At 40.8% G+C, this 21,039-nt stretch overlaps 1 protein-coding gene across 7 annotated transcripts in view; it reads left to right on the forward strand.

The window, feature by feature from the left end:
• Nucleotides 1-21,039, forward strand: part of NFAT5 (nuclear factor of activated T cells 5) — a 152,879-nt gene that overhangs the window by 56,314 nt on the left and 75,526 nt on the right. For 4 of the 7 annotated variants that reach the window (XM_037877569.2, XM_043526020.1, XM_037877568.2 and 1 more), the window contains exon 2: nucleotides 923-1,048. In XM_037877569.2, coding sequence (XP_037733497.1) covers nucleotides 991-1,048 — 58 coding nt within the window. In that variant the 5' untranslated portion in view covers nucleotides 923-990. Of the gene's footprint in view, nucleotides 1-920; nucleotides 1,049-21,039 lie in introns of those variants that run through there. The other 3 variants (XM_037877570.2, XM_037877571.2, XM_037877572.2) reach the window with 2 other exon arrangements.

Here is a 21,039-nt window from a genome sequence, read left to right on the forward strand (position 1 = left end):
TGTGCTAATAAATTCACTGTAAAGTAGATAGATGGCATATTCTTATTGTCTGAATGCAGTGGCAGCTTTTATTATGGGGTTCATTTTAAATAATTGTGATTACAGGTGAATAGTTAACCTTTGAATCAGCAGTAAAAGTGGAAGAGCAGAGTGAATTTGGTGTTAGGTGACTTAACATCTTGAACTTTGCTGTTGTGGTTTTGTGTCAGGCATGTGGTCTGTAGCAGCCATAACTGTTTCACAACAGATACATTCACAAAAATACTTAATTATTTATACTGCCACACATTATTGTAGAGTCTGAGGGCCTTCCACATAAAACAGCATCTCCTAGCAGGTTCTGGCTCTTTTCTGATACCCTTTCAGTTTACAGAATCTTCGTTTGGGATAGGTTTTTTTTTTTTTTTTTTTTTGGTTGGGGCGGGGAGGGAAAGAGGTGACGTGTGTTGTGACCACCATTCTGGTTATCATGACAAAGATTTATTAAATAGGAAGGTTTTACATTATTTCCTAAATGTTGTTCTAGTCTCCACTGGAAGCTATTTCCACTCTTGAATACTGAGAGTAGTTTTGTTTCCAGATCTCAGGTGCTTTGTTCTGGGTTTCATCATCTGCATTGTTTCAAAGGCACCCTTATGTGTTGCAGGTTCATAGATGGTCACTCTGTGCCTTGAAAGGGAAAATGCAAATTTACTCAGTCTTCAAAACTTGTATATTTTAAGTTGAATTTTTTTTAAATCAACTTGATTCTATGGGTCAGTGATCTCCAAGAAATTTGCCTATGCAGCAACTTATGAAGCTTCTTGAGATGCCACATCGATGTTCTATATTCCTAGACTAAAATCTTTAATATAATCCATGTTTATAAAAATGACAATTGATATCTGTGTTTAAACCCCTTTTCTCCTTTTTATTCTCTCAGAATCTGTCTATGACCTCCTCCCAAAGGAGTTGCAGTTACCACCCTCCAGAGAAACATCTGTAGCATCCATGAGCCAAACAAGCGGTGGTGAGGCAGGTTCGCCTCCTCCAGCTGTAGTTGCTGCTGGTAAGCATTCCATTTTGCTCAGTTATATCCTTAAGATGTGTAGTATTCTGGCCAACATGAACAGTGCTGGCAAAGTTTGGAGTCTGAGACGATCATGAAGAAATAAATGAGAGCTCATTCTAGGAGACTAACAATCAAACTGATATACATTACAGTAACATGTTACCTTAATCATACTTGCGTTACATGCATAATGTACTTACAACCAAGAAATGTAATACTGTGCTTTTCCCACTGGTAGTCTTCAACACCATAGGTGTGTACTAACTCCTAGAATGCACTCTTCTCTTCAGCTATGGTAGGCACCAATTTGGAACTGAGTCAATGTGTGTAAAACAATGAATTCCACATAGCATAAAAGATAGAATATGAGATGGTATTTTGGCCTTAAGTCTTTTATCAGGCTATAGGAAGAAAAAATACCATGTTTTACTTTGTATGGCCTGAAGAAGCTCTCAGGATTAAACCACACTTAGATATATTTTCTGTTGTTGCATGTGCTGTAATCTTTTTATTGCATATTAAAACATAAATAACTACTTAATGTGATTTCATATTTATCAAAAATGTCTGAAAGTATTATTTAAATTAGGTACACCGTTTAGAATTAAGCACATTTCTTTTTATAATGTGTCATTTTGGAGAAAGTGTGGGACATGACACTTAAACTTTATTTATTTACAAAATACTAAGATCATCTCCTTATGCAGAATATTTTAAACTTAAAGCATAAAGTCCCTTTTATTGATCTTTGTTTTTAAAAAAATTCATAGGGAAGTGTTAGTCCATTGCTAAGGATAAAGTTTTGATTTGTGAGGTTGGCACCAGTGCTCTCCAGAGTGCTAGTGCATAGCTGGAACTCTTTAGTCAGCTGTATAGATTAGTAAGCAGCTTAACTTTAGCAAAAAGGCAAACCAATCATTGTGCCCATGGTTTATACCTCTTCCCTAATGGGCTGAGATTTCTTGAATAATTGGATCCCTGTAATCTTTATAACATTATATTAAGTTTGAGAGGTGTGTTGACCATCAGTTGATGATCTAGAAAATTAATGTTTGAGGTGGGGGTGCTGGTAGCTGCATTATGCAGCTTTTGCTGTAGATTCATGTGCATTAACCTTCTATATAAAAACATGCCCCAGAAATGCACAGTGCCGTAAACAGACTTCCTGGTTGGGTGCTGAAAAGGTTTAAATCTGGAAGAGAAACTTACAGCACTGATCACCGTTCATGTTTTGCCAGACATTTTCTAACCGAGCCAGTGGATTTAATTGTGTATTGTGGACCTTGCTAGTCATTAGATTTATAAAAAGTGGTAATTTCTTTTACAAGTGTTTGATTCCAAAAGATTTTAAATTACAAGATATTTTAGCTCAGTTCTTAATTATGAATCTGGTTTAAAGGTACAGCAACAATTGAGCACTATTGCAGAAACACAGATTTTAAAAAAACTGTTACAGTTAAATCCACAGATAGAAATGTAACTGCTAATTATGTTTGTAGCTTTATTGAGACAATTTTTGAGCATTTGAATTGAGATAAACAGAACTAAATGTCTGTTCCTGCTAGGTTTTTAGCATCTGCTGACAGTCAATCCAGATCGGTTTAAAAAGCTGGGAACGTGTTAGCTGTGTTTGGGTTACACTGCAGCATTGACAGTTCAAGATTATAACAGGGTTCCAAAAAGAACTAGATAAATTAATGGAGGACAGGTCCATCAATGGCTGTTAGCCAGGATGGGCAGGGTTGGTGTCCCTAGCCTTTGTTTGCCAGAAGCTGGGAATGGGCGACGGGATGGATCACTTGATGATTCCCTGTTCTGTTCATTCCCTCTGAAGCACCTGGCATTGGCCACTGTTGGAAGACAGGATACTGGGCTAGATGGACCTTTGGTCTGACCCGGTAGGGCCTTATGTTCTTTCCTTTAAAGAAAACTGAAATAAAATAATGTAGATCAGAGGTTTATTTGTAAACATTGGAAGAAGGTTCCATGTTCACTGAACTAAAAGGGGTCTTTAATGTCACTTTGAGATGAAGATTCTTCTGCATCAGCATTGTGAGAAGCCAGTTGGGTTTTTAGATTTCACAGGGTGCAGTTAAAAAGCTGGATCAAAAGTGGCATACTTGATTGTAAAATTGTAAAGAATTTAACAGCTTAGATCATATAAACTTTGTTAACAATTAGCATAAAACATTAAAGTATGGATCTCATTACTGATGTCACCTGCCATAAAAGTGAGTGTCCGAAGGATTGAATCTTGGTATTTTAAATAGTGTTTCATTAGTACCTTGAAGCCCCAGTCAGTGATCAGCACCATTGTGCTGTGCACACATGTAACAACTGTGATGGTCCATAACCCAAAGAGTTTATGACTGGGGCTTTTGAAGGAACCTAAGGGAGTTATGTGCCCATATCTGATTGACTTTCAGTGGCAGTTAGGTGACTAATTCCCTTAGACCCCCAGTGAAAACCCCAGGCTACACTTTCAGAATGTGACAGGAGTCAACAGAAGTGTAAAACAGACATAATGCAAGTGAATCTACTGTTTGCGTAATACATAGCAGCGGAAGTGTTCTTCCCCTCTTTGCCTCCACCATCTGGTGCAGTTTGGGAGAAGGCTTCTCTCCCCAAAAGAACCAATGGTGTGGAGGGCTGAACAGACCACCTGTGTCTTTCCCCTGTGAACTTAGGACAGTTTTGGAGGTTGTGGGGGAAGAAACACCCCCTTTGTCTCCAAGATTGGGAGAGGCTGCTTGGGTTAGTCTGGTAAATTTTGGACCTGACTTGTGACCGCCCCATTTGGAAGCTGGCAATAGGAGAAGAAACAGCCCCCTCCACAAACAATAGGAGAGAGTGGAGAATTGAGTGTGAGGCTCTGTCGTGGACCCAGTGGGCTGGTTACTAGTGTTGCCACAAGATCCCTGATCATTCTGCTGCTGCATCAGTGCCAGTGGCCCTGCTGCATCAGTGCCAGTGGCCCTGCTGCACTCCCTCCAAGCAGACTTCTGATCTGCCACTGGGAGGTGAGATGAGGCCCAAGTCTCTTTTCCTCCCCACCATCTCCTTCACACAGCAAGGAGCCCTCTCTGAGCATGTAGGATTTGCCAAGTGCAAAGAGATGGATTCTGGGCTGGGGAGATTCAGAGACTCTGCCTTCCATCTTTCCCCTTGACCCAATGTCTGCAAGGAGGGGAGCCCAGTAGTCCTGCTTCAGTGGGAGGTCTGGGAAGTTTACACTTAGGGCTGGAGTTAGTAGACTGGAGCCCAGGCTGGGCTCACCTAGAGGATTACACATGCCCTTTTTTTTGAATGTTTTGGAGGGATTGATTCTCTTATTCCCAGGGGAGCCATAGTTTCCAGTTATGGTGGGTTACACTTCCCCAGCCCTCTTCTCAGTTCTCTCTCAATTCCTATGAAGGAGGAGTTTGTTTCTCCCCTGTACCCAAAATTCTCCAGGTTCCCAAAGGAAGGGGACACAGGTGCTTCAGTCAGAAGGCTGCTATTTCTCCTTCTTTGGAAGGAACAGTATTCCTCTGTGCTGCACTAGTTCCTTTTTGGGTGCACCCCTCTCTATTGTATGCCCCAATTGTCTTAGGGTTGTTGCAGTCTCTTCAGGCAGCTGCCACAGCTGGCCCTGACTCTTGCAGTATAAGGAGTCTATTTGGATGAGGTTCCTTTCTGTTAATAGGAAAAAAAGTGGGAAGGTCACTCCAGGCTCCCTGTGCATATTGTAGAGAGAGAAAGAGGGCTGTGTGTATTTATATTTAATTTAAAAAACCAAGATTAGCCATTCACTCATCTTGATTGTCACTTTTAAAAAGTGGTTAGTAAAAGAGCACAGACGCACATTCAAGTGGCTGACGTAGAAATGGTAAAGTTGGGAAGAAAGGTGACCTTGTCATCTTAGAGTTCCACTATCATAAGCAAAAAGAACAGGAGTACTTGTGGCACTTTAGAGACTAACAAATTTATTTGAGCATAAGCTTTCGTGAGCTACAGCTCACTTCATTGGATGCATTCAGACTAACACGGCTGCTACTCTAAAATTATCATAAAGCCTGTTTGTTCTTTCTAGTGTTTTGTGTAAATCTTGTGTGCTATCCTATTTATCCGAAAACTACAATGTATTTTGTATGTTATAAGTTTAAACCTACATCACTGTAGATGAACCCATTAAAATACATTGTTGTTTTTTAAGAGATGGGGTTAACTAGAAATAGCTCTAGCATTTATTAGTAAAAATAAATAAATAAAATGATGCAGGTGCACTTTACTAGAAGCAATGAGAAGATTAAATCATAGGGAGTGATGAGGTTTTTTTTTCTCATTTAAAATTTAACATAATTTGTTTTCTGCTTCCGTAGCCACAGGGTAACACAGAAAATCAGATTACTGTAGGGTTTTCCAACAGATGCTTTGCTCTGAGTTTTTGTTCCATGTAAATACATTGCATAAAAATCTTGCTGCAGCTAACTCTTTAGATTTTTGGAGGAGCAGGATGGGCTGTTTACAGGTATGAGGGCCTGACAGAAACAGACTTCTAGTACTACCATTTAACATATTTTTTTACAATTTACAGGTCAGTTTAAAAATTTTAAAACTGGGTCTTAATAGTTGGATTTTCATGAACACATTTGAAATTTTAACATAAGTAATACAATGTGTATCTCATATTCATCAATTCAGAGGAAGAGTTTTACCCACTCTTTGAAGGTCAATCAGGCAAGTATAGCCAACTAGGAATCCTGAATTTTGTGCTGCAACATTGATATCCTCAGCTTCTTTCTCAGGTAACTAGTTCCACCACACTTCCAGAAAGTAGGAGGAGGAAAATGGGATCCCTATATGCATCAGCACTAAGGACTAGCATTGTGAGCTCTTTGTGTAGACTGCTGCATGTAGGAGAATCTTCATCCAGAGGGCAGGAAAAAGAGTAACATGAGCCAGCATTAGCATATTGCTAACAGGAAATATGGATCATTTACTAGGATCTTTTGATTGCAGACCCAGATGATGAAGCAGTCCCAATCTAGGCTGTAGTTGGAGTTGATTACTTACATAGATCAGTAGCTGGAGCTCCAGGAACCCACACTTTTGATGTTCCTGGCCTGAGCATTTTCAAACCTTTGTTGGAGAAGGTGCCTGATTCTTCAGTTGTATTTCTCAGATGTTGATGAGATTTTTCACATCTGGAGGACATGGGTTTGTACGAAACTGATTTAAACAAGCCTTTATCTTTCTGTTCAAAATGCTAATCTAAGTCTCTTCTCTTGTGTTCCTTTCTAGTAGCAAGTCAAAAGCCCTCTGTCATCTTCTATGTGGAATGCTTCAAATACAAGAGCCCCTGTTCCTAAGCACTTTAAACTGTATTGCTTTTTGAAAGGTAAATGTGAAGGGTGAACCTGTTCTCTGAATTAGTATGTACAATAAAATCCTCTCTACCCTTACACAGAAAATATCAAGGGAGTGTCTTGACTGACAGCTGTAGTCCTGTTCCTTCTCCCTCCAGTAGAATCTTAACAAAGGATAGTTTGCAAATCTTTGGGGTGCAGTAAGGAATGCATCCTTTCCAGTGTCTTTTTGATCTCTTGTTCCCAGTTTGCCACTGTGGAAATAGATCCTTCTTCCATATTTTTTCCTCCCCACCATTATGAACAACCTTCCTGCATCTGATTTGATTTTCTGGCTGTTTTCAATTCCCATCTCAACTTTTCGAGCTCTAATAAAACAATCAATTTGTTTTCTTATAGTAAACACTGGGACACAAATTCCACATCCCTGAAGCTTGTTCACAGAACCCTCATAAATTGCATCTGCCATATATAGCATGTAATCAGACAGGTTGAGCAATGTTTTTGTGCGAACAATATACAAAAATAAATTATATTGGTATCTTGAGAGAGAGTAGCATAGACCTGTTTGATCAAAATTTCCCCAAAGATATATATCTGAATGCACATTCTTCTTATGTCTCTTCCCACCCAAAAATATTTAAAAAAAGATGATCTGTGGGATTCTGTCAGCTGCCATCCACGAGATATGAGGTATTATGGAGTAGGTGGAATCTGGTATTCTAAACAAAAGGAATAATACTTCTGAATCTTCGAAAGTTTGTCCCCGTGGAGTGGGCTAATTGTAACCTTTTAGCAAATTCAGCGCTACTATAGATGTTTCATTTATACTACAGCTAGGAATATATGGATTGTTCCTTCCTTTAAAATGGTATATAGGAGGCAGGTTTAAAGAAGTAATTTAACTTCTCCTGCCGGGGGGGGCTCCATAATACTTGCAGTAATAATTTTTGTACATTTAACTCTGAAAATGATATTTTGCTGCTCTTTTGTTAATTAATACAAGAGCCATACCATTAATTACTTTGTCCCCTCCTGCAACCATACTCTAAGGGTTAGGTTCATTTTCTTCCTTCATAAAGCTAAAGAAGCTTTTGGGTAATACTCATCCTAAAATATCCAAATCAGTTAGTTGAAAATAAAGTTTGAAAATGGAAAGTGAGTTTTTGCAGAATTGAACCCAGGACATCATCTTTTCCTATGCTTATTTCCATATATCAATAGCAGAAATTTCTCATATTTATTCTAGATGGATTTCATTGGCAGTGTCAGTCACTGGTCCTTTCCTTTGATCTGGAAGCAGTTACCAGAATCTTCAAAGGTGTGAACCTGCTAACACAGCAGGTTTATGATGTCATGTAGTGACTCGATTATGAAAAATAAAAAGCTCGATCTGGTTTTGGTCTGGTGTCCAAAGTCTTGGAAAGCTTTCAATTCTTGCAGTTTGTAGTCAGGTATGCAGAAAACCATCACTTCAGTCACAACAGATGAATGATCGGGAAGTGCGTTTCCATATCTTTCAGGGGAGGAAATTTTGAGGGGGACAAACTTCAGAGAATGCACAGCTTTGAGGAAAAACTATCTATAGCAGGTTTGTTTCAGCCAAGAAATATCAACTGCTTCTCTTTTTTTACAAGGTTAATATACATTGTAAAGCTTTTTCGGCCAGGGTCTGCCTCTGACTATGTGATAGTACAGTGCTTAGCATACTGGGACCTCTTGGCACTGTTGTAATACAAATAATTTCTGAGAAATTTCTAAACTGTACTCCCCAGTATGTCACTTCTAGGTACGTACTATTATGAAGATAGTTTCAACAGTCCAGGAGAGGCCAGTGTCTAATTAGCTTGATGGCAGTTAAGGCAAGGACATTCTCTCATCATTCTGAATTCTATGTGTAACGGTGATAGTGCATAGATATGTACTGGGAGAGTCGAAGAAAGGAAAGTTTCTCACAAACACTCTTTCCATTTAATGGAAATTTCTGTTGGTAGTATATATTTCCTCTAAAAATACAGTGGAATAAGTAGTAGACCTTTAGGTCTGTAATTCCTATTTCTGTTCTAGTCCAAAGTTGCTTTCAGCCTTCTCTTGACTGATGTATAAGCAATAAAGCCCACCCATTAAGAAGGTTTTGGCATTAGTTCATTATGAAAATGCACTATTCTTATTATCAAATAATGCAAAAACAAACACAGGAAAAAGAGGACAAACCTAGTGTGTAATTACTGGGGAGAAATTCCTTGTCAGAGTGGTATAAAAACCTCACTTAGTCCAGCACAATATTACTACATTTTTGGAAGGAACTGGTGGATTTGAGGAACAGAAGAGAGAATTTCCTAGCTGGAGATGTTTTTTGTAATTCTGATCCACTAGTCAAGACATTACAGAATTATTCCTTTTAAGATGGTTTGGTTGTGTCAGGAAGTTGGGGAGATGAAAGGTGAGAGCTGGAAGAGGGAGCAGCTGAGGAGGTGTAGAATTCTGCCTGACTTGCTTGGTTGCCTCTGACACCACTCTGAGTGGGAAAACCTACTAAACTGAATTGGTGGATGAGAACCACTAACAAAAAAGTTGCAGGTAAGAAATTACTACTTTTGTATCTTTAAACATGAGTGTAAATAATTGGTGGTGTTTATAGAAAATCAGATAGAATGATGTATTTAATCTAGGTATAAAGTACTGCTTATTTCAGCACGTAATTGTAAGGAATTGAAACTGTTTTGGGCTTAATGTAAATTAAAATAACCAGCCTATCTTGAATCTGTGTGACTATTTTTTAATTGGTGAATTGGATTGCTTGATTATATTTACTGGGATGCTAGTTGTTTTCTCTATTAATACTTAACTTGCATTCTAGCTCCGCCATTCAGAGACAGGCATCGTGTGGTGGGTTGTGACAGTGTCTGTCAATAGTGAAGACAAATAGTGCCAGAGACACTTAACCCATCCAATCTCACCCAGGGTATAGGTCGGTCTTGTTTTCAGACTTCTTCATAAGTCTTTTTTCTTTCTTTTTTGTTTCTAAATAGTGGATTGATTGAAAACTAAACTTTTTTTGTAAAGTTTTTAACTTTACATTAGTAATACTAAAAGAAGAAAAGTAGAAACCCAAAGTTGGCATATGAGGTGTTAAAAGCAGGTTTGCAGCCACTTTGTAAGTTCTGGTTCATAACTTTTAAACCTTTGGCAACACTAGGGTTGATGCTTGAAATTATGTATGTAGCATCCTTCTGTTTTATTCTGAAAAAGTCAAATATTGCCAAGAATACAGCATGTAAGGTATATAAATAATACTCCTGGAGGGCCACACTCCGTGCATTAGGCCTATAAATAAGGCCCTATTTGAATTGCGGGATGATTGTCACACAAATGTGGTTGAGTTGCAGACAAGACATGGACAATTGCGAAGAGGGAATAATGGGCCTTATTTGAAGTAATAAAGCCCATTATTATTTTTCTGCGATTTTTCTGCTGTCAGGGTCCCGGGGCTGAAAGCGGGGGCTCCTGCTGTCAGAATTGCGGTGGAAGCCTAATATTGAGGAATCTGCGATTTCCACTGTATCGCAAGTTAAGTAGGACCTTACCTATAATGTCCCAAACTTTATCCTCTGTGTTGATGGAATTTTCATTTTTGTCACCAATGGTTTTCTAACAGCCTGTAGTGGACCACATGGCACACATGCTAGGCCCTGAAAAATAAGGAGAGTTCTTAATGATTTCTTGTATGTAGTGGATGTTCATGCACGGGGGGTTGGAATACTTAAAAAAACAAAAAGATCTTGCATAGTTGCATTTAAAATCTTACAGTTTCCACTGTGGGATGTGACTCACATTGCATGTCGGTAGTAAGGCATTTGTTTCTTTTTGAGGGTTTGTGAATCCTTGTAGTAGTGAAGGATTTCTGTGAAGAGAGTGAACAAGGATTTCATGGAACAAGGATTGGCTCCTCTTAAGCTATTTTTAAAGACTGCAACTCCCTCCATGGCAAGCAGTGATCATCCCACCCACCATAATTATTTTAAAGGCTGAAAGTCTTGTTTGACTTCACAGAATTATAGAAATATATAACGTGGCCTTAGTCGGTAATTCAGGAGCTAATGTTTCTTTCCTTTTCAATAAACAAATTGTTGTAAAACAAAATCCAGCACTAATTTGCACATGGGAATGCTCTTAGCTTTGCATTCCCACTCTTCCTGATACTAGCCTGTGAATTTGGCAGCATGCATTTGTGCCACATGGACACTGCATCCCTTTTTCCCACTGTCTGCTTTCTGGCTGCTTTTTATTTTCAGAAAGAACCTAAATTATTCCAATTCATAGAAAGAAGAGGCTATGAAAATAACACTGTTTTACTGCCCTGAAAGTGAGATGGTCACTTGGGACTAATAGGCAGCTTTCAGCTTGTTGGAAGCAAACATGAGTGAACTGATGCTATGACCAACTAGAAATTATGCATCAGTCCTTCTAGAAATAGTGCAGAGAAATAGATGTTTGTTCTTGATTTGTATTATAAACTCCAGCACTGACCAAATATGTTAAGTTACAGTTCTTGGTTAGTTTAGGTTCTTTCATTTACAAACTATAGAACTGCATCTGACTATTAATGTGTAAATTGTGTTGCCTGAAAGAGAACAGGAAATGCCTTGTGTTAAAATGCTTGTTCTGTATCAATCTGTTTGGCTTTATGGAGCAATATTTGCAGGAGCGGAGGCAACAGATTATGAAAGTTAGTTTCTTCATTTCTGCTAACTTCATATCGAATAGAAGTGAAGTTCAGAATAGCTTGAAGGGTTTTAGTTTCTAACAATGATCCACCATACTCTAATCTGAAAGGATTTAAATACAAAATATACTTGCAGACCTGTTTTATTAGCATTTATGGTCCCGTGGCTGCATACCCCATCAAAAAATGCACTTGGCTTATATCATATAAAATTTTAATTCTAAAATAATTTTAAGAAAACTGTAGCTAAGTCTTACTAATATTCAATCTTTATTTCAAATGTGCAAATACAGAATATAGTAACAATATCTAAGTAAACAAAATTTAATATTTGTGGGTTTTGGTAAGCACTGTTAAAGCACAAGTAACTAAGCTATCAGATAAGAATAGTAGCCTAATGTGTCTCTACAGTGAATAATTTACACTCTAAATCAAAAAGAAAATGCTTAAATTGGGAAAGGCCTGTGTTTGTACTCTAATTTTGCAGGACACAAGTGGGGTTTTTCTGACATTCTGGTTGTTGTATGCTTGTCAAGGTTCCTTCCCCACTCTGAACTCTAGGGTACAGATGTGGGGACCTGCATGAAAGACCCCCTAAGCTTCTTCTTACCAGCTTAGGTTAAAAGCTGCCACCACCAAAGTGTTATATAAAGAACAGGGGAAGTGCCCCCTTGGAAACGTCTCCCCCGAAAATATCCCCCCCAAGCCTTACACCCCCTTTCCTGGGGAAGGCTTGATAAAAATCCTCACCAATTTGCATCGGTGAACACAGACCCAAACCCTTGGATCTTAAGAACAATGAAAAAGCAATCAGGTTCTTAAGAGAAGAATTTTTATTAAAGAAAAAGTAAAAGAATCACCTCTGTAAAATCGGGTGGTAAATACCTTACAGGGTAATCAGATTCAAAACATAGAGAATCCCTCTAGGCAAAACCATAAGTTACAAAAAGACACACAAACAGGAATATACATTCCATTCAGCACAACTTATTTTATCAGCTATTTAAACAAAACAGAATCTAACACATATCTAACTAGATTGCTTACTAACTCTTTACAGGAGTTCTGACCTGCATTCCTGCTCTGGTCCTGGCAAAAGCATCACACAGACAGAGAAAACCTTTGTTTCCCCCACGGCCCCCCCCGCCCCCCCAGCTTTGAAAGTATCTTGTCTCCTCATTGGTCATTTTGGTCAGGTGCCAGCGAGGTTATCTTAGCTTCTTAACCCTTTACAGGTGAAAGGGTTTTTCCTCTGGCCAGGAGGGATTTAAAGGTGTTTACCCTTCCCTTTATATTTATGACACAGCCCCCAAATCACAGATAGGGTGAAACGCTGGCTGTGATTTCTTTCTGGAGCTCTAGGAGAAAACAGAGTTAATAAGACACATGCACCTCTAAATATACTACCAAGTATATAAAGACTAACAATATTTTCCACATGTCAAGGACGATTTTAATCAGTTGATTCTGGGAAACTTTCACAGGAGAGTGCATTAGCCACTTTATTAGAAGCTCCTGAGATGTGTTGGATGTCGAAATCAAAATCTTGGAGAGCTAAACTCCACCGAATAAGTTTTTTGTTATTTCCCGTGGCAGTATGAAGCCACTCCAGTGCACCATGGTCGGTTTGCAGGTGGAAACACCGTCCCCAAATATATGGGCGTAGCTTTTCCAGAGCAGAGACAATGGCGTAACATTCTTTTTCACTGACTGACCAATTGCTTTCCCTCTCAGACAGCTTCTTGCTGAGAAACACTACAGGATGGAATTCTTGATCCGGTCCTTCCTGCATTAAAACTGCTCCCACACCACGTTCGGACTCATCTGTGGTTACTAGGAATGGTTTGTCAAAGTCTGGGGCCCTTAGCACAGGGTCAGACATGAGTGTCGCTTTAAGCTGGTTAAAGGCCTTCTGACACTCTTCGGTCCACTGAACGGCATTTGGCTTTTTTTTTTTTTTTTTTTGGTTAGCTCTGTCAGTGGGGCGGCGATTTGGCTGTATTGTGGTACAAATCGCCTGTAATATCCGGCCAAGCCTAAGAAGGATTGGACCTGTTTCTTTGACTTTGGGACAGGCCACTTTTGGATAGCATCCACTTTGGCCTGTAGGGGGGTTGATAGTTCCTTGACCCACCTGGTGTCCAAGGTAAGTCACTCTGTTTAGGCCTATTTGACACTTCTTAGCCTTAACAGTTAGTCCTGCCTCCCTTATGCGCTCGAAGACTTTTTGTAGATGTTCCAGGTGTTCTGCCCAGGAATCCGAAAATATGGCCACATCGTCAAGGTAGGCGACTGCATATTCTCCCAATCCTGCTAGGAGACCACCTACAAGTCTTTGGAAGGTGGCGGGTGCATTCCGCAGCCCGAAAGGGAGTACATTAAATTCATACAGCCCGACATGTGTGGTGAAGGCTGACCTTTCCTTGGCGGATTCATCTAGCGGTACCTGCCAGTACCCCTTGGTTAAGTCCAAGGTAGAGATGAACTGGGCCCGTCCCAGTTTCTCTAATAGTTCATCTGTGCGTGGCATTGGATAGTTGTCTGGGCGAGTCACAGCATTTAGCTTACGGTAGTCCACGCAGAAACGTATCTCCCCATCTGGTTTGGGAACTAGAACCACTGGAGATGCCCATGCACTGCCAGAGGGGCGGATTACCCCCATCTGTAGCATATCCTGGATCTCCCATTCTATAGCAGTTTTAGGAGTTTGAGGAGACACCCGGTAAGGTTGGACTTTAATTGGGTGAGCATTACCTGTGTCAATGGAGTGGTATGCCCGTTCAGTCAGTCCTGGGGTGGCTGAGAACGTCGGCGCGTAGCTAGTGCACAGCTCCTTGATCTGCTGTCGGTGCATACGCCCAAGGGTCATGGAGAGGTTCACCTCTTCCACACCACCAGCACTTTTCCCTTCGTAGTAGACACCTTCAGGCCACTCAGCGTCATCTCCTCTCTGGGCTGTAAACTGACAAATCTTTAATTCTCTGGAATAAAAGGGCTTTAGAGAATTAACATGGTCCACCTTAGGCTTTCAGTTGGAGGTGGGGAATGCTATGAGATAATTAACAGCTCCCAGGTGCTCTTGGACTGTGAATGGCCCTTCCCACGACGCTTCCATTGTATGGGCCTGGAGCACCTTTAAGACCATGACCTGATCCCCTACTTTGAAGGACTGCTCTCTGGCATGTTTATCATACCAGGCTTCTTGCTCTTTTTGAGCATCCTATAGGTTTTCTTTAGCAAGGGCTGAAGAGGTTCGGAGGGTGTTTTGTAGGTTGGTTACAAAGTCCAGAATGTTAGTTCCTGGAGAAGGTGTAAACCCCTCCCATTGCTGCTTCACCAACTGTAATGGCCCCTTAACCTCGCGGCCATATACAAGTTCAAATGGTGAAAACTCTAAACTGGGATGTGGTACAGCTCTGTAGGCAAAGAGCAACGGCTGCAACACTAGGTCCCAATCATTGGAGTGCTCATTTACGAATTTACTTATCATGGCCCCCAAAGTTCCATTAAATTTCTCCACCAGGACATTTGTTTGATGATGGTAAGGGGTGGCAACCAAGTGATTCACCCCATGAGCTTCCCAAAGGCTTTTCATAGTTCCTGCCAGGAAATTAGTTCCTGATCTGTGAGGATGTCGGAGGGCCAACCTACCCTGGCAAAAATGTCTGCTAGTGCCTGGCACACGCTTTTAGCCCTGGTGTTGCTTAGAGCTATTGCTTCCGGCCATCGGGTGGCAAAATCCATGAAAGTCAGTATGTACTGCTTCCCTCTGGGTGTCTTTTTCGGAAAAGGACCCAGAATATCCAGAGCTACTCGCTGAAATGGAACTTCAATGATGGGGAGTGGCTGGAGAGAGGCTTTGACCTGGTCTTGGGGTTTTCCCATTCTTTGGCATACCACACAAGACCGGACATAAGTAGAAACATCCTTGCCCATTCCCTCCCAGTGGAATGACCTCCCCAAACGGTCTTTGGTCCTGTTCACCCCCAGCATGACCACTAGGATGATCATGGGCTAAGCTCAAGAGCTTGAGCCCGGTACTTAGTTGGAACTGCCAACTGTCTCTGAGGATGCCAGTCTTCCTGGTATCCACCAGAAAGAGTTTCCTTGTATAAAAGTCCTCTTTCTATAACAAACCTGGATCGATTAGAAGAGCTGAGAGGCGGTGGGTTGCTCCGTGCCACCGTCCAAGCTCTCTGGAGGTTTTCATCTGCTTCCTGTTCGGTCTGGAACTGTTCCCTTGATGCTGGAGACATCAGTTCCTCATTGGATTGTGGACCGGCTTGGTCCCCCTGGAAGCGATGTAGGGGATGGGGCTGTTTCCGTTGACTGTGAACCGCTCTCCATTGGTGCACTATGTTGGGGTTCAGGCCCAAGCTGAGCCTCTGGTGCAGGGTTATCAGCTGCTGCCGGTTCTGGTTCAGTGGGGCCCTCTGGTGTTGGGGTTGCAAGTACTGGATTCAGTGCGGGCAATGGTTCAGGTGCTGGTTGTTCCACCGGTTCCGGCTCTGGGGCTGGCTCTGTCTGGGTCTCTGGGATTGGATCCACTGCTGCTGTTGCAGATGTTGGCGTGGGGTCCGGTTCCATCACCTGTGACCAGGTCATGGTAGAAGTTTCCGGAAGAGAGCGAGGCGTGACGACTTGCTTAGCCTGGCTGCGGGTGACCATTCCCATCCTCTTGGCTAGCTTCACATGATTGGCCAAGTCTTCCCCCAACAGCATGGGGATAGGATAATCATCATATAGTGCAAAAGTCCATGTTCCTGACCAGCCCTTGTACTGGACAGGCAACTTGGCTGTAGGCAAATTGAAAGAGTTGGACTTGAAGGGTTGAATTGTCACTTGGATCTCTGGGTTGATTAAATTGGGGTCCACTAAGGAAGCATGGATAGCCGACACTTTTGCTCCGGTGTCCCTCCACGCGGTGACCTTCTTCCTGCCCACACTCACAGTTTCCCTCCGCTCCGAGGCTTTCTGGGAGGTATCTGGGCCTGAGGACCTCTGGTATGATTCCGGTGCAATGAACTGTAATCTGTTGGGGTTCTTGGGGCAGTTGGCCTTCACATGCCCCGGCTCGTTACATTTAAAACATCGTCGAGCTGACGGGTCACTGGGGCGAGGTGGGTTGCTGGAGAACGGTGTGGCAGGACGATAAGGTGTCTGGAGTATTCCTTGGTGTGTAGTTGGGGCCTTGGGCTGCCCCCGGTAGTTGGGTATGGTCTGAGGGTGTCCATTCTGGTATCTGATCCAACTGCGACCAGGGTTGTTCCTCTCTCCTCCCTCCACCCATTTTGTTCTGGCTTGCCCCGCCTCTCTGGCGGTCTGGGACTGCTCGTATCGATCAGCATAAGAAGCAAGACTTTCTGCTGAGTCCATTTCCTTATCCCATAAACACTGTTTTATTTCCTCCTTGGACATATTCAGGAATTGCTCCTGAGTTATCAAATCACACATTCCTTCAAAGCTGCTGACACCCCTTCCTTGGACCCATTTATCTAACAGATCCTTCATCTGGTTTAGATAAGCCACATTACTTAGTCCAGGCCCTCTCTTAAGGGTTCGAAATTTTACTTTGTACGTTTCAGGTGTAATTTGAAATTGCTTTAAAACCAAATCCTTGAACTTATTATAGTTAGAAGCCTCATCAATAGGCATCTTATTGAATATGTCCAGAGCTCTTCCAGTCAATTTTGCGACCAAGATGGTCATCTTGTGAGCTTCAGGAATTTTATGGAGAGTGAACAGTCTCTCAAAGGTGAGAAAATACTCAGCAATATCACTGGATTCATCATACTGTGGACACAGTCGCTCCCATTTGTGGATTGTTGGGGAAGGATGGTTAGGGTTATCCAGTAGATTCCGCTCAGCCCTTACCTTCTCCAGCTCCAGTTCATGCTTCCTCTCTTTTTTCTTCTCCTCCATTTCTTTTTCCTTTGCCTCCATAGCTCTCCTGTGGGCAGTCTCTTTGGCTGTTTCTGCCTTGGGCTCTGTCATGTTTGCCTCTCTGTTTGTTTTATTTCTAACCCTCGGGTGTAAAGTTAGTTAAAAACAAAGAAAAACTTGGCTTGTCAAAAAAAAAAGAGGTTGTGCTGTACCTGGATACCGATGTTCTCTGATAGTGATCGTCAGCCTGTGGAAAAATCCTTTTAAAAAAAAAAAAAACCTAACACCTTTGTCTCCAGGCAAAGAGACAGAAAAACCCTTTAGTTGCTCTTAGCTAAAAAAACCCCCACCTCTTCAGGTCTGTGAAGAACTTGTGAATTTTCCTGCAGGAGGTTAACTACCCTGCCTTTAGGTAGAGAAAACTCCAGCTCACAAAAGACAAATCCCTTTTATTATGCTTGTTGCTTTGTCCCCTTTTACAAAACCCTTTAAAATCTTTTAAAATCCTCCTTTTAATCCTTCTGTGCTTCTGGTTTAAAAAAAAAAATCTCAAAATGATTTCAAATTAATCCCACCGCTCTGCCACCATGTCAAGGTTCCTTCCCCACTCTGAACTCTAGGGTACAGGTGTGGGGACCTGCATGAAAGACCCCCTAAGCTTCTTCTTACCAGCTTAGGTTAAAAGCTGCCACCACCAAAGTGTTATATAAAGAACAGGGGAAGTGCCCACTTGGAAACGTCTCCTCCCAAAATATCCCCCCAAGCCTTACACCCCCTTTCCTGGGGAAGGCTTGATAAAAATCCTCACCAATTTGCATCGGTGAACACAGACCCAAACCCTTGGATCTTAAGAACAATGAAAAAGCAATCAGGTTCTTAAGAGAAGAATTTTTATTAAAGAAAAAGTAAAAGAATCACCTCTGTAAAATCGGGTGGTAAATACCTTACAGGGTAATCAGATTCAAAACATAGAGAATCCCTCTAGGCAAAACCATAAGTTACAAAAAGACACACAAACAGGAATATACATTCCATTCAGCACAACTTATTTTATCAGCTATTTAAACAAAACAGAATCTAACACATATCTAACTAGATTGCTTACTAACTCTTTACAGGAGTTCTGACCTGCATTCCTGCTCTGGTCCTGGCAAAAGCATCACACAGACAGAGAAAACCTTTGTTTCCCCCACGGCCCCCCCCGCCCCCCCCAGCTTTGAAAGTATCTTGTCTCCTCATTGGTCATTTTGGTCAGGTGCCAGCGAGGTTATCTTAGCTTCTTAACCCTTTACAGGTGAAAGGGTTTTTCCTCTGGCCAGGAGGGATTTAAAGGTGTTTACCCTTCCCTTTATATTTATGACAATGCTCAATTCCTGTATTCTTGGGAACAATTCCTTTTTCTGTTAGATAATTTCTGAAAAGGTAGGAAATGGAAAAATGCTCTCAAGTTTTAAAACAGGACCAATGAAGATTAAAGTATTGAAAACTTGGAATAAAAAATGTTTAAATGCAGCATATTCAACCAAGGGATCCCTTTTGTGCATAACATATATGCATAGATTGTCACTGGCTCCAAATATATTTAGAGTTAAAAAACAAAATGAAATTATATAAAATATGTTGATTTGTTATTCTTTATAGTAACTTCATGAATTCATACCTGGCTGATCGTACTTGTTTACACTTTAAACTAGGAAGAGGATAAATTAGCTGGAGACCTATTGGCTCTACCTATAAACATGAAATAGTTGCATTATTTTTAGTAGTGGCATAACTTGAAATGTTTAGAAAGCACATTTACACTGATTTATCCTCAAAAATACATTTCAAATTTGCCTGGATTTGTATAATGGCAGAAAATAAATCATCTGTTTCTGTGATTGATGTGATCCTCGTGCTGCTGTTTGTATATTTTTGAGGTATGATCGGAAAAACACTGAACTTCACAAAGCTATACATATATTTTAACAGTTGCATATTAATGGATGATATTTGAATACTTTTGAGAATATATAGCAAAAGAGAAGGATATTTGGATTGTATTAAACAGTATTCATTTAGCTTGCCATTTGTTTCCCTCATTACCAATACACAGGACATCCCTGCTAATTGGAATACAGTGCAACTGGTCCCTCTAGGAGAATATATATTTCCTTCAAATTCTCTTAAAAATACAGAGGAAATTTGTTTTGGAACCTGGTAGTATTTATGATTAAAGTTTTAAATATTGTTCGCTAGTGACCTCAGACAGTGTTGGCGTTACCAGCTATTTTGCTTTGTGCTAATAAATAATATTGTTTACATCAGGGATCAGCAACCTTTGGCACGCGGCCCGTCAGGGAAAGCCGTTGGCGGGCCTGGACGGTTTGTTTACCTGCAGCGTCCGCAGGTTAAGCCCATTGCAGCTCCCACTGGCCGCGGTTCACCATTCCAGGCCAATGGGGGCTGCGGGAAGCGGCGCGGGCTGAGGGATGTGGTGGCCACTGCTTCCCGCAGCCCCCAGCAGCTTTCCCTGATGGGCTGCGTGCCAAAGGTTTTTTTCCACAAAAATTAAGATAAAATTCATCTGTTGGGTTTCTAGGGTTTCTATTTTAGATGCAGGATATGATCACCATTTGGTACACCTGCCCCAGAGCAGACTTGCATGTATAAAGTGCTAAATTCTGCTGCTTTGGTTTTTCACATGAATGCTTCTTTAGATGAGCTCATTTTAATGTTTATTTTAATATTTGCTACAAAACGTTTCCACAAGTAATCCTTAACACTAAATTCTGCAGAAGGGTGATCACCTTTATCCCAATTTTAGAACTTTGTTATGTGACTCAAGGGTCAGCTGTGTAATTGTTTATTACTCCAGTTAAAATGTTTGTCATGGGCAGGGATCCATGACATGTTCATATTCTGCATTCTGGATGTGCATGGTGTTTCATTCAATCTGTAAACGGATTGATACCTAAGAAGGGAAAATGTTGCTCTGCTGCAGGACCAGTCTGCAGCATTATTGCTGAATGCTTCATGTATTCCACTTGCAAACCTTGCATGCAGCACACGTGCCGGGTGCGTGCTGCGCACTCTTATTTCTATGTGGGTGAGTTTACAAATACTAAATGGAAACTAATGCTGTTGCTGCTAACTAAACAAGGTAAAAACATGTATGGTAACAATCTTTCTCAGCTCAAAGTGGTTGCAAATCAGCTTCTAAATATTGTCACTGAAATTAATATCTAGATGAAGAAGTTTTTTCCAATTTTATAAATGTTTCTACAGAAGAAGCATTGTATTAATGCATGCTACAAAACAGATAAATTTGTCTTTAAATTTGAATGCAGTTCAAAGTGACTGAATCCTCCAGCTTCAGCCACTACATTTACCAAGGAACAAACTGGAAAATGGAACTGGTATCATTCAGCTTGTCCAGGAGGTGGAGGAAGGGAGTCTCTTTCTACATAGCCAAAAGAGTAATTTATTGATAAACTGTACTGACAAGTAAATTTCTCTTAAAACTTAACCACAGATAGGGATTATTTTTCATTTCACTTGGAACAGAAAAACCTCTAAGTTTTTTTTTTGTTTGTTTTAAAAACAGCCTTCATTTTTAATGACTCTTCATATGGTTCTGATGCTTCAATTTTACTCACAAATATACTGGGGTTTTGTATGATTTTCTCATTTTTACTATACCTGAAAATAAATATTCACTTCGTGGTTAAACAAAAAACTGTTTTTTCTCCTTTTTTAATTCTCTGAGATCTCCTCAGCGTGGTCCAAGATGGTTAGAATACAGATTAATTAACTGAATTTCCACATTATGGAAATAATTTCATCGTTTGAGTGGCTTATCAGAGACTCCTGTCTTTGGATTTAAAACCCCTCAAAAAACCTAACTTCCTCCTTACAGCAGATATTACTCTTTACACTGCAATAATGACTATTCAGCTATGATATTCCAGTGTAGGTTTATTTCCCTTTGAAGTTTGTGGTGGTTGTATTTGTTGCTTGAGTTTTGGTGTGGTCAGCACTATAAAAACAGA

Source organism: Chelonia mydas, chromosome 12, assembly GCF_015237465.2.
Source record: "Chelonia mydas isolate rCheMyd1 chromosome 12, rCheMyd1.pri.v2, whole genome shotgun sequence".
NCBI classification, from domain to species: Eukaryota; Metazoa; Chordata; order Testudines; family Cheloniidae; genus Chelonia; species Chelonia mydas.